Source organism: Megalobrama amblycephala, linkage group LG6 (genome assembly GCF_018812025.1).
Source record: "Megalobrama amblycephala isolate DHTTF-2021 linkage group LG6, ASM1881202v1, whole genome shotgun sequence".
In the NCBI taxonomy this organism is placed as follows: Eukaryota; Metazoa; Chordata; class Actinopteri; order Cypriniformes; family Xenocyprididae; genus Megalobrama; species Megalobrama amblycephala.
Genome location: NC_063049.1, coordinates 11,308,923 through 11,322,890, shown reverse-complemented (window position 1 = coordinate 11,322,890; position 13,968 = coordinate 11,308,923). Strand labels below are relative to the sequence as shown.

The 13,968-nt window shown below is 36.2% G+C and overlaps 1 protein-coding gene across 1 annotated transcript; it reads right to left on the bottom strand.

Moving 5' to 3' along the window:
* Positions 1-2,229: 2,229 nt before the first annotated feature.
* LOC125269891 lies at positions 2,230-12,105 on the bottom strand. Its single transcript, XM_048192943.1, has 25 exons — positions 11,776-12,105; positions 11,458-11,642; positions 11,132-11,338; positions 10,784-10,948; positions 10,581-10,685; positions 8,835-9,863; positions 8,586-8,745; positions 8,292-8,491; positions 7,124-7,228; positions 6,841-7,031; positions 6,612-6,753; positions 5,767-6,408; positions 5,621-5,692; positions 5,401-5,537; positions 5,200-5,319; positions 5,069-5,116; positions 4,908-4,991; positions 4,743-4,808; positions 3,950-4,000; positions 3,827-3,871; positions 3,669-3,733; positions 3,510-3,580; positions 2,887-2,915; positions 2,674-2,775; positions 2,230-2,562 (listed from the first exon to the last, which is right to left on the bottom strand). The coding sequence occupies exons 1-24, from the start codon at positions 12,006-12,008 to the stop codon at positions 2,677-2,679; spliced, it is 4,251 nt and encodes a 1,416-aa protein (XP_048048900.1). The 5' UTR covers positions 12,009-12,105; the 3' UTR covers positions 2,230-2,562; positions 2,674-2,676.
* Between the last annotated feature and the right edge of the window lie 1,863 nt (positions 12,106-13,968).

Here is a 13,968-nt window from a genome sequence, read left to right as displayed (position 1 = left end):
AAACATTATATACATATATGTATATATACAGCTATGGAAAAAAATAAGAGACCACTTAACATTGATTTCTGAACTTGTAGTGGTCTCTTAATTTTTTCCATAGCTGTATATACACACACACATGCATGCAAAATCAATCGGTAGTTATTAATAGAATAATGAGACACAAACCTTTACATTCAGTCGCGTTTGGTCCCATTTATTTGCACACACATTAATTACCGAGGTCAGAAGTTTGCTAGGGGGGTACGGGGGCATGCTCCCCCGAGAAAATTTATATTTCCCCGGTGTACATATGTGCATTTTTAAGACGTTTTAAGGCCAACGAATTGGATAACAATAGCTTTAAAACAATGTCAACAAATACAAGCATTCACAGTTTTGAGGCAGCTGTAATCGCATGTGTGGTAATTTCATGACTTAAAGGCGCTCTAAGCGATTTGACGCGTTTTTAGGCCCAATTTTTTTTTTTTGTCACATACAGCAAACATCTCCTCACTATGCGCTAGCTGCCTGTCCCCTGAACACACTGTAAAAAAACGCGGTCTCTGTAGTCGCCACAAGCTCCGAAAACTGCAATAAAAACAAACTGGTGCAGCCTGGACCACTTAACATAATAAACATGCTCCAGCCAATAACCGAAAAGCAGCGTCAATACGCAAGCTACTTACATTTTAAATGCGCGTTCATGACTGTTTCAGGAAGCACGGAGGGGAGGGCCAGGAGGAGTAGGAGGGAGGGTCTAGCTATTATATGTCTATGCTAGCTAGCCTCTGTTATTCTTGAGTGTGCGCCGCGAGCACAGTATAACGGCTGATTGGACAGTCATGTTAATTTTTCTGAATTTTACTGGCATAGTCTGACAACATCTCATCTGACCGCAGTTCACTGTTGTTCAACTGAAGCTCCCTCGTCATCACTTGTAGCCTATCTTTTCCAATTTTCATTGATTCAATTTATTCGTTCAAATTAAAAGCTGATTCATTCAGTAAAGAAACAGCGCCATTTGTTGCTCAGGGACGCAATTACAGTGCTGTGGATTTGATTTGAACTATATTCGTTGGCGAAATTGAGCAAAAACAGGCAATGGTGTCTTAAATGTAAACATGAATAAAATGTATATAACAATTGTTATCATGCGGATATCTGGAGAAAAACGGCACTCTTCATGTGATATTTATTAACTATATTAAAGTCACAGAGTGAAAGCGTGCACTTTATGCGCACCGACACTATGTAGTACCCCAGAGTGCAGCCTGGACGATGGGGCGGGGCGACACATTGTGTCGCCCCGCCCAGCTCAACGGTTATTGGTTTATGATTAAGATGAGCTTATTGGTGTAGAGATGTGTGACGCTTTTACAGCTTATTGGTGTAGAGAACTATGACGCTGTGAGCAGGTTTGGAATGCGGAAGTAGACATTCAGATGAATAAACTTTTTATATAAATTAAAAAGCGAATATAAATTTTGTGTTTTTGCGTTTCCACAACATTCCATGAAAACAAATACAAAGAGTGGTGGATTAGAACGAACAGAATATAAATAAATGGTCTAATTTACAATTACTCCCTCAACAGCTGGACACTACCTCGGCATTACTCGCTGGTTTTTGTAAGTGACACGGCAATATAAGGCGAAGTATAATATATATATATATATATATATATATATATGTGTGTGTGTGTGTGTGTGTGTTTCTGGCAAACTGTCACCAGTCTCTGAACGCCACCAATATAGTCAACATTCCCTTAAACCCTACGAAAATTAACCATAGTTTGTGCTACAAAAACTAGTTACTAATATGGTGTTTGTGTGGTTAACACGTGGCAATCAATATGCCAACAGATATTTTAACAACAATAAAACCATGGTTACTTTTTGAAAGGAAGGAACTAGAACTTGAACCCAAAAACACTCTTTTTCTGTTATTTGTTATCTGAATTGCACTACTGGAAACCTCATTAATCCTTAATGTAGTTACCCACTTATATATATAATAAAAAAAACTTAAAAACAATACATTTAATCACCCCTTTAAACACTTTTCTAAAATCACTGGTAATTGAAATATTACACAGAATTGTCACAACTAAATTAAGAAATCATTAATTAGATGGACGTCATGCCTGCTTAAAGCAATACATAGCAAATTATGTTAACATGAAATATGAGAAACTTTAAAAAACGACAGACTGATGCAAATGACTGAAACAAGTTGTCATGCACGTGTTTGCCATAGCTTTTTTTATTAGAACACAAAACACTGCAAAGTTTAACTTTAAATGACATCAATTAATAAACCAGTTGATCTCAGTTCATTCTCTTTCCCTTCAATGAACTTACACCAATGTGTTTCCAGCTGCAAAAAAACAGTCCTGGGAGCAATATCCTGTGCACACATCCGAGAAAAAGCCCTGAAGTTCACCACGTCGGCCTCTTCCCCTATACCCTGGCGGGTATGACTTGAAAAGAGCCCTACACTCCAAGCATTCCCTGATGCTGTACATCTGTCGGAATTCTTTCCGGTAGACGGGAGAGAAATTCTTCCAGTTGGCCACACCTTAAAGTGTAAAGGCAAAATACAGTACAGATAAATGAAACATTTAACTGCCTCATACTACAAAATTCAATTGGAGAATGTGCATTGAACAGGGAAAAAAAAAAATCTTACTGTCTAGCCAGGCAAAGTGTGCTGCTTTCCGAAAACCTTCCTGAGTGACGACATCCCTAAAGCGTCTGCATACCAAAGAAAGTGTGAACTATGCAGAGTCACCTGTAGACAAGATAACGTATGAAACAAAAACATATGTTTATTTATACTTTATATAAAAGTCATTAAACATTATATAAACACTGAGTACAGACAACCTTGCTTTAGACAAACCTGATAGATTGTTGTCACAACTGCATACTCTGAATAAGAAAAGATTAATATTTTATAATACTAATTAAATATTAATATATACAGTACTGTGCAGAAGTCTTAGGCATGTTAGTATTTTTTCACACACACACACAAAAAAAAAAAAAAAATTATATATATATATATATTATATTTTAAGCCAGTTATTTATATCTTTTGCTGTAGTGTGTCAGTAGGAAATTTCAGTTTACATTTCCAAACATTAATTTTGCCATTAATTGTAATAATCCAGTGAGATTTTTGTATGTACAAGGAGTCTGACAACAGCCAGTATGATCCACTTGGAGATCTTTTGCATTGAATATAAATATGTCTGTCTTATATGGTGAACAGAATCCACATTGGATCGCAAATAGAAAATGAGTTAAGATTAAATGTTTTAAATGTCTTTGATGCTGATGTTAACTGATAGCTATATATGAAATGATCCTTGGTGCTGAGCAATTTAGTACTTGTACATAATCCCTTCAAATTCATATTTGAACAACTATGCAGCTGCTGTAACAACTAGGAAAAGAAAAAAAAACCTTCATGTACATACATATGTAGTTATTGTCCTTAATGAACGTATGTGCACAAATAACCTGCTTCACTGGACTCTGCCTGAAGACATTGCCTTTTGAATGGTGAAGCTCCGCCCCTCAGTGGTTGAGCACTAAAAGAACAAATGACAAGAGGTAGATATATTGGTAGATATAGTACAGAGTAATGTTTAATGTAGGAACATTCAAACAGCTACATACATTTGTGGAGTGAAGTTGTCCAGGAGAACAGCACACCACCACCTCCTGATCACAGGCATGTCATCCTGAAAAAAATAAAATAAAATAAAATAAATAATAATATATACACAATAATCATGCATGTCTGTTCAAATAACTTGAAAAATGTAATGACATACCTCTGTAAAATCAAATCTAAGACCCAAAGCCATGTACAGTGTGTACTGTTACAATCCACAAAGAACAAGAAAATGAGCAGGTTGTAACTTACAATTAATAATAACTATTCCAATTTTACCTACCATCAGTATGTAAATCCCACAGTTGTTCCCGCCCATCTGCTTCGGGATTCCCTGTGAGGTTTGGATTAAAACAAGCACATACTTAAACCTTTACAGATTACTATCACATCAATTATTGTAAATGTAAAAAAAAAAAAAAAAAAAAATGTAATGAAATAGACTTTTGTTTGCATTTAAATAAAACGTTTCACTTCAAATGTATTGGCAGTTTTCTCCGTCCACTCTCTACTGTCAATGAGTTTTGCAATGTTTCTGTAAAGAAAAATGATGCCGAACATTTTAGGGATGTAGCCCTCAAGGTAAATTAACCTATCTATATCTCATTTTCAAACAAGTGTCATATCTGTAGTTTGTTGATACATAACTGTTCATGCACAGCACTGAAATTTTCAATGAACAAAAAAAAAGTTTATTAAAAAAAATAAAATAAACGATTACAGTTTAAAACAGAACCACTGTAATCTCTGAACACATTCTGAACATTTCTGTAACCTGAATGTGTCGATGTATGGTCCAAATCCTGCTTGTTGCATAGAGTCGAGAAAATACATTTCTCGTGTCTTTGGTTTCATTAGCTGTAAAACGCACATGCAATGTTCTACACAAAACATCTCTGTAATGGTACTAACTGTATGGTACTAATGGTTCTACTGTAATTAATGGTAATTACTGTAATTAATGTAATTAATGGTAATGTGCAACTAAACTAAATTCAACAGCACATTGTTTAGTATTGGATATTGCTAAAATTACAACTTACAGTACTAGTTCTCATATGAATTCAATTACTTACACACAGTAGCCAGTGGCCAGGTACCCAAGCTGGCAGAACCACAAGGTCTGTCTGGCTGACATTAGGCTAAAATATATAGAAACATATCAGAGCCTAGGAAATATAATGTTGTATATATTCAGTGATAGTACAATTATTCACAAGATACAACATTTCAGAACTCACCGGAAGGGACAACTCAGGGAAACAAGAAAGTGGTGGAAGCCAGGTCACTACCACATAGGAATTAGCAACATACACATTGACATCCTGTAACAAAGAAACAATTATCAGATACACACAAATGTATCCCGTTTTCAATCAAATTTTTTAGACTGCTACTTTACCATGCGGAAAGCAATGTGCTCTATGATTCTTAGGCAACAGTTCAAAATCTAGAATTTAAAAAAAAAAAACACATAAAATGAGTTCCTTTGATATTTTTCTATCTCATTTTACTAATAAAAATTGATTTTACCGTTGCTTCAACTTCTTCTGACAATCCTAAAGACAACAAATCAGAACGCAACAACACAGTTGATCCCACAGAAACAATTTGTTCCTCCAGGCCACCGTTGGGGTCCAACACATGCGCAACCTGAAAATATTAACAAAAAAAGAAAGAGCATAAACTATGATCATGTTTTAAGATTTCTAGTGTAGCCAAACAAATCGCTACCATTTTCTGAAGATGTTCTGGTAATGGTTTGCCCCACACCGCTTTATTTGGAAGCATGTCCTCCACTACCCAGAAGGGCTTGTGGCTTGTAGTCACACTGTGACATGTGTGCTCTTCACACGGTGGCTTGACAGCAGCTATTAAAAAATATGAACAATGAATTATCACTTCATCTCAATCAAATATGTCTAAACTTTCTACCACAACAGCGCCTTCATACCTGAAATCTGATTGAATACTCCAGCAGTATCAATAGTTTTGGAGGATTGAGGACTCTCTGCCATGTTTGCACCTAAAACACAAGCATATACATACACATTCATATATATCTTTACTATATACATGCACACAGTGATAATATATTACCCAAAATTATCTTTCCATTGCAATCAAACTGTAATTCGGTGTTCTCGTCAGCAAGTTTTCTTAACTGCTTCACAACCTTATTGTTCCGTGCAACATTTTTGTGGTGCAAAATATTTCTTGCAAGGAAAACATGGGATGATGGTTTCATCATGTTTAGGAAGTAGTTCTTTTTCTTCATATCTGAAAAGAGTTGCTCAGCTGTCTGACTGTTTATTTTTCCTGCAAGCTCTGGGACAAGGCCAATCTTCCTCAAGGAATCCCTAAGATCCTTACTATTGTTCTGATGGAACACATCACATAAAACATAATGGTCACATGAACCAGTTACAGGGTGACCATCTTGATCAGCTGGTTCTTTTCGGTGGTTAAGCCATGGCAAACTGACTTCCAAGTCATTTTCAGATGCCTTCTTGATATTCTCTTCAGATGGATGCAGTAATCGACCTTCAAAAGGATGAAAGAATTTCTTTGAACGATGGTTTGCATGTGAGGCTAGACCCCTTGGGTAGTCGTACACAGTAACATTTGGTACATGTTTCCATGAAAGCAGGAGGTCAGCGTAATCGCGAGGGCTCTCTGCTCTGATGTTAAATTTCACAGAGTACACAACTCCACATGGGCAGGTTATAACAGCCCAGCCACCTAAATTGAAAGACACGTCAAGTCAAAATCCATGAACTCAGTATGTTTGCATCTATACATTTTTATAACCCCACAGCTTAAAATTGACAAAAATCGCTTCACACCAATTTGAAGCAATTTGAAGAGCAAAATGATTATGTAAACAATAACTTGTATCAGTAGTTTTATGCCACCCTAATACATAACTATACAGTTTGACTTACCAGATGCACCCCACACTTTTTCAAAAACCTTGTTGTAGGTGACTCGATTTGACATTCTTTCTTTTAGTCGAATGATTAAATCCATCTTAGATCCTTTGTGATCTATTCCACAGCCCTTACAAAGGGCCCTTATTTCCTCAGTCTAGCCAAAAAGAAAAATGGCAACAAATTATACATGACAGAACAAAACATCTAAACTAATATATTAGCAAGATGAATCAAACCATACCCGGAGATTTAGCAGCTCATCAGCAAGCCGTTCTTCTGTAAGTGGTATGTCATCCTCAGTTGAGTCTTGTGAAACATGAAGCTTAGCATACTCTGTATTGAGAACCATGTTGGATGACCTAGTATGAATACCAATCCATGGTGCCCAAAAGCTGTAGCTTGGCTGCACAACAAAGGGATTATTTATCCCACCTAATAATGAAAAGGAAAGAAGCTAAACTGCAGTAAAGAAATAAACAAGTAAAAGTCTGTATATCTGAAAAGTGATGCTAGACATAGCCTACTTGTATAAAAACCTCGGCTTATCATCTCTACTGTTACTGCCTCCCAAAACTTCTCACTATCCACGTGGCCATCATAATTTGGCGGAGGGGGATCAATTTCACTTACTACAAATCAATAAATAAAATAAAAATATAGAACATAGTATTTAAAAGTAGGATACATTTAGATTAGATTAAAGGGATAGTTCACCCAAAAATAAAAATGTGATGTTTATCTGCTTACCCCCAGGGCATCCAAGATGTAGGTGACTTTGTTTCTTCAGTAGAACACAAATGATGATTTTTAACTCCAACCGTTGCTGTCTGTCAGTCTTATAATGCATTGCAATGGTAACACAATTTATAAGAGTCAATAAACATGCATAGACAAATCCAAATTAAACCCTGCGGCTCGTGACGACACATTGATGTCCTAAGACACGAAACGATCGCTTTGTGCGAGAAACCGAACGGTATTTATATCATTTTTTACCTCTAATATGCCACTCTGTCCAACTGCGTTCAGCAATCACTTAGTGACGTCTGATCGCGCTCTGACAACGGAAGTGATGTCTGGCACTCATTGAAGTATATGCGTGAGAGATCACCGCTGCTGTCAGAGCGCGATCAGACCTCACTAAGTGAATGTTGAACGCAGTTGGACAGAGTGGCGTATTAGAGGTAAAAAATGATATAAATACTGTTCAGTTTCTCGCACAAACCGATCGTTTCGTGTCTTAGGACATCAATGTGTCGTCACGAGCCGCAGGGTTTAATTTGGATTTGTCTGTGCATGTTTATTGACTCTTATAAATTGTGTTACCATTGACACGCATTATAAGACTGACAGACAGCAACAGTTTGAGTTAAAAATCATCATTTGTGTTCGACTGAAGAAACAAAGTCACCTACATCTTGGATGCGCTGGGGGTAAGCAGATAAACATCACATTTTCATTTTCTGGGTGAACTATCCCTTTAAATTATATTTTAATTTATGAATGAATGCAACCTATGTCCATGAAATAAAAGGTTTATGTAAATATTTCTTTAAAAAATAAAACAACAATGTGGTCCTGATGGGATAAAAATATTTTGTGAATAAATCTAAGAAAATACAATTATAAAAAAAACATTTGAATATATATATATATATATGTTAAAAAACTCAAATTAAAAGGTACACATACCAGGCATGCCAAAGGCTCCCTTCTTGTGCAGATCCATTATGACTACACTAGGGTAGTGCCCACAGGTAACACAATTGTAACTGTAGTCTAGTTCTGTCATGGCCTCAAAGTGCAAATAAGCTTGTAGGACAAGTTCATGTTTAGGGAAAGGCCCACCTTCAGTTGCATGTAATATTTCCATTACCCTACTTACAGCAGTACTATTCTGAAATTAAAGTAAAAAAAATTAAAATTAGATATATATATATATAAAAGTGACTTCAAAAGTTCATGTAAAATTCATAAGAAAACAACAAATTTGGATTATGACATATCTGAATTGAGTTTCTTAGGAGCATGCACAAGTGCAATGATAAAAGAATGTGATCATTGAAATTATGTATCCCATCTGACCACTCTTGGTACCTATATGTCATTCCACAGTTTGGGCACTGTCTGTAGTAAGTACATATTCCTAATAAAGTAAATAAATGCATGAATCTAACATATCCATATCCATATAATATCCAAGCACATTAATGTAATTACAATAATCATACATACCTTGGATTACTCCAGAAAACGTCAGTATTTTGGCATCTTTTGTGATAAGTCTTGGATCACATAAGCTTTGGGTTCTGCACTTCGTACATTTCAATTCTGTGGGCAGTAGATGTCTTGGAAAGGACTGGTTGGACTTTACATCTCTGGAATGATCTAGTAAGTTCTTGGGAAGCTCACCAGGTAGTTTTTTGTGTGCCATCATGTAGTGGATCATTTCTTTGATGTTTGAGTCAGATGGTGGATAGCTATCGTCATCTTTTTTTCCTTCAGGTGATTCAGGAGGAACTTCCTCCACACTTTTCACCTTCTTGAACAACTCTTTGTGATGGTGAAAGAGATGCCACTTTGAAACAGCCTTGTGAATACAAGATTTCCTTGGCATTGAGCAAGGGCAGTACCAGGAGTTTTTCTTAACATCATAGGAGACCATTACTCGGCCAAGTCTGCTGTAATACGAGCGTTTTTTTTCAAACACAGACACGTACAATTTGTTAAGTTGGTCTCCTATTTGTACAGACACTGACAATGGAACTCCCTCAGACTTGGATTGCTTCTTCAGATTAATTAACTGGTGCTTCCTTGCTTCTCCAAACCACTTCTGGTCAACCATCATACACAATGTTTCTTCTGCAAGATCAGTCTGTATTTGACCAACACGTGGACAGTAGGATAAAGACTGCAAGTGGTCACACTCAAATGGCTTAATGCCACTTCTGTGGGCAAAGTCTCTGGTAATGCAGCACTCATCCAATTCACACTCAGACCTTTGTAATTGTCCCCAAGTATTTTTCAGGACATGGATTGGAGTAGATACACCATGGAAAGACTTTTCAACGGCAAATATTCCATTTTTGCCATCAACACACTGGCATCTTAAATACCTTGTGGATGATACAGTCTCCCTGCATTCAGTGTGTCGTCTCTGGATGTGCTTTCTCAAGTTGTGTTTTAATAATGTCAAATTGCAGTGCACACACACAACTGTTTTAGGCTTCACATCAGAAGTCCACAGACCTTTTTTTTCTTTTACTGGACAAGTTGTTTGAAAAAACAAGTTGAAGTTCAGTCTGTACTACTGCACACTAATGATTACTGTGCATACTGCCTACAGCAGGATAAGGGTTGCAGCAGTATAACAGTTTCATGGTTTAAAGTGAGTTATCATATCTCGTACATTTGCTTATCAACAGTACTGTAATCTACCATCGCTCTATCAAATCTTAAATCCTAAGATCAATCCTTTAGCCAATATTTTCAGTAGATGCCTGACTACAACTCAACTAAAAACTATTAATAATACATGCCTTCCATCCAGCAATTGTGATAAGCATTGTTTCTAATCTGAAAAAGCAAAAAGTCTCGAATTCTGTAAATTTTAAATCACAACAATTCAAACAATAAATGCAGTTTTGAATATCTTTAATATGGAATGACAGCAGAAGTACGAAGAATATCCAAAAAAATGTATACAGAAATAATAAAATAAAATAATTATTTAAGAAAAAGTAATAATCTTTATAGATATTGGAGTAAGAGTAAAAAATTATCCAATGAAAGATCTAGAAATAGTTTTTTTCCCTTAAGAAAAATGTGCATGTACCACCAATATTTTAAAATGCCTCAATACCATATTTTATTGTGCTGGATCGTTTACCATTAAACCATGATATTTTCTGACACTGTTATTGTACTGTGAAAATCTCATACCACTGCAACCCTGAGAAGTATAATTTTACAAGTCGTTACCTGTAGAACTCTTGACATTTCCACACTGAAGGTCTGATTCAGCTGTAACTGCTGGCTTGTTCATATCATCCATGAGGTTTCCAGTCTCGATGTTTGGAAGAGACCCTTAAAGCAATAAAATTACCAGATAGAAAAGATCACTCTAGATGCAGAGGATTATACTACACAAACATGTGATATTTTATTTATGTCAAGAAGATGACCTCTGTTTGAAGAAGCTGAAGATGTCAATGTGGGATCTTGTCTTTTTGCTGTGTCACAAATCCTCTCAACTTTCAATGCAGGGCTCTCTCGAATGCAAGATTCAGCTCCAAACCTCTTTGCTCCAGAGTTGCAGATACTGTACTCCAGCTGTTCACTCAGACCCACTAGATACACAATAAACAAATATTCATAAAAAGTGAGAAATTACCGATTTATTCAAATATTGACATTTCATGAATTTACTGCTCAAACCACTAATCAAAATATTTAAACATAGCTTTAAGATAACAAAAGACATGCTATAATAGTTTAACAGAACTAGGTCTAGTTCTTTAAGATTCAATTACCTGTGGTATCTTTGTTCATGACATTCTCAATATGTCTGTCGGATGTAGTGACTGAAGTAACTCCCGGTTCACCGACATCACGAGGCTCAGGGTGGGTTAATATGTGAGTCAATAACTGTGACCTATTAATAACAGTCTTCTCACAAAAGCAGCAGTGAAAATGCGGCCTTTCTCGGCACTGGCCGCTGCATTTGACAATGAGGAAATCTAAAAATGTATGAAATAAGCACATCACCATGTCAACTTAATTATATAATGTGACCTATAGCAATTATTTAATACAAATCATACCTTCATACTAAATACATGCAAACCATAATACAAACCTTTGTATTTTACCGCGGCTTCAAAATGTCTACGAACATGGATATGTACCATGTGCGAAATTGAGTTCGTAAAGTCACAAAATGGGCACAGTTTAAGAGTAGACTTCATATAAATCTCATGTTCTGCTCTGGTTACGACGGTGTGGTGCTCCATGTTTGTTGGAAAAGATAGAATCTCACATTTTCTAAAGTAGAAAAATCAAAGAACAGTTTTTATCACCTGAAAGACACTGCGATATGCTTAAGCTATTATTCCACATTTGATTCTCGAACAGCGCGTTAAATATTAACATAATATACACAGCCACTTTTACTAACCTCATGCAATCAACGTGGTTATTATTACTCTGTTGCTGCAGCTGCCACCGTTCTGTTTGTTTCAACGCAAACTGCCCCCTGCTGGGTTGGAGCAAAATGCCAAAGGCGGGGGAACCAAATATGGGCAGGGTGACACGTGTCGCTCCGCCTCGAAGTGTCGCCCCGCCCCATCGTCCAGGCTGCACCCTGGGGTTACTCGACACTATTGCAAGACACATGGGCGTCGGAACCATTGTATGTGGGTGGGACAAGACCCACCCACTTTTTAAGAGCAATGATATTGGACCCACTCACTTACCGTCTCTAATTCAGCATTTGTCTAATCCCCCCAGTGATGCTACTCCACAAACCACCAACAGATCATAAAAAATACCAAAAATAAAAATATTTTTTAAAACATCGCCAAGTAAAAAGCTGCGTTATAAAGAAATGTCTCTTTACGACCACAACAAACGGGACACTTTTCAGACGCGCATTCCACCTTCGCCTCAGCGCCAGGCGCAAGTCAAACGAGCGCGGAAAAGGTAGCTTCAGTTGAACAACAGTGAACTGCAGTCAGATGAGATGTTGTCAGGCTATATCAGTAAAGCTCCAATCAGCCGTTAGGCTATAGCCTACTGTGCTCAAAGCGTGAACTCAAGAATTGTTCGCGCAAATGCGCCGGCGCGCGCTGCATATTACTTTATTATAGCTTAAATAAAGCGCTAAAGAAACTACGGGCATGCGCCATCATTATTCTGAGGTAAATTAAGTCATGGAATTACCAAACATGCGATTAAATCTGCCTCAAATCTGTGCATGCATGTATGTATTTGTTGACATGGTTTTAAAGCTATTGTTATCCAATTTGTTGGCCTTAAATGTCTTAAAAATGCATATATGTACACCAAGGAAATCAAAATTTTCTCGGGGGACCATGCCCCCGAACCCCCCTAGCATAATACATTTTGTGACCTCGGTAAATATAAAAACCATACGGCCCTGCTTCTTTTCTATCTAACGAAATCAAAGTTTAATCGTGTATTTCTCCAGTTGTGCGCACTTTGGGACTAAACTTTGTATGCACTGTGATCAATGTGTGAAAATAAATGGGAGAAAAAACGCGATTGAATGTAAAGGTTTGTGTCTCGTTGTTCTATTAAAAAAAATCAATAACTACCGATTGATTGGCATTTTATCTATCTATCTATGTGTGTGTGTGTATATATATATATATATATGAAGAGTTTCGTTGCAAAACGAGATAACTCCGTTTTTTTAATTTTTCAAAAATCTTGTTTTTTGGTTGTGCATTCCAATTAAAATCAATTCAACTGCAGTTGGTTTGTTTTGATTTAAACCTTCATAACTTAAAAAATACAGCTAAGTAGCACCATAAAACAAAATAATAACATGATAACATAATAATAAACATGTTTTGACAAAAATGTTAAAAACGGAGTTATCTCGTTTTGCAACTGAACTCTTCATATATATATATATATATATATATATATATATATATATATATATATATATATATATATATATATAAATTGGAGGGAGGACCCACCCACATTTTTTTTTGCTTCTGACGCCCATGGCAAGACAACATCACATACAGGGATGTCAGATCGATTGTGCATCGTTAAAACAATAATTATGATAAAATCGCAGACTAAATATAAACGTAAATACATAAATAAATAAAAATAAATAAATAAAAGCCTCGTTTCATCCATTACTGCACACGAATGAGGTAGGCCTTTGTGTTTTACATTATCTGACGCGTGAACATGTTTACAACACAGCAAACTCGGTGAGAAAAGACAGCAAACTCGGGTTTGATTTGGGTATGCAAGAGCCTATTGCTGTGTAATAACTAAAATAATTTTTATATATCATATTTTCTGGCTAGTTTAGTTTAGTTTTTTTATAATATAGCCTACCATACGTTAAACCAAACGGAATAATTAGTTTAAATGAGTAAATCTTCTATAAATATTTTTTAATATTCATTTCTTTCCTGACATACTCCAATTCTTGTTAAAAACACACTAGATATGCTTATTCTGTGCATTTTGAGCACTTTTTGTGTTGTCCATCAAAGGTGTACTTTCACTTTAAAGGTCCCGTTCTTCGTGATCCCATGTTTCAAACTTTAGTTAGTGTGTAATGTTGTTGTTAGAGTATAAATACAATCTGTAAAATTTT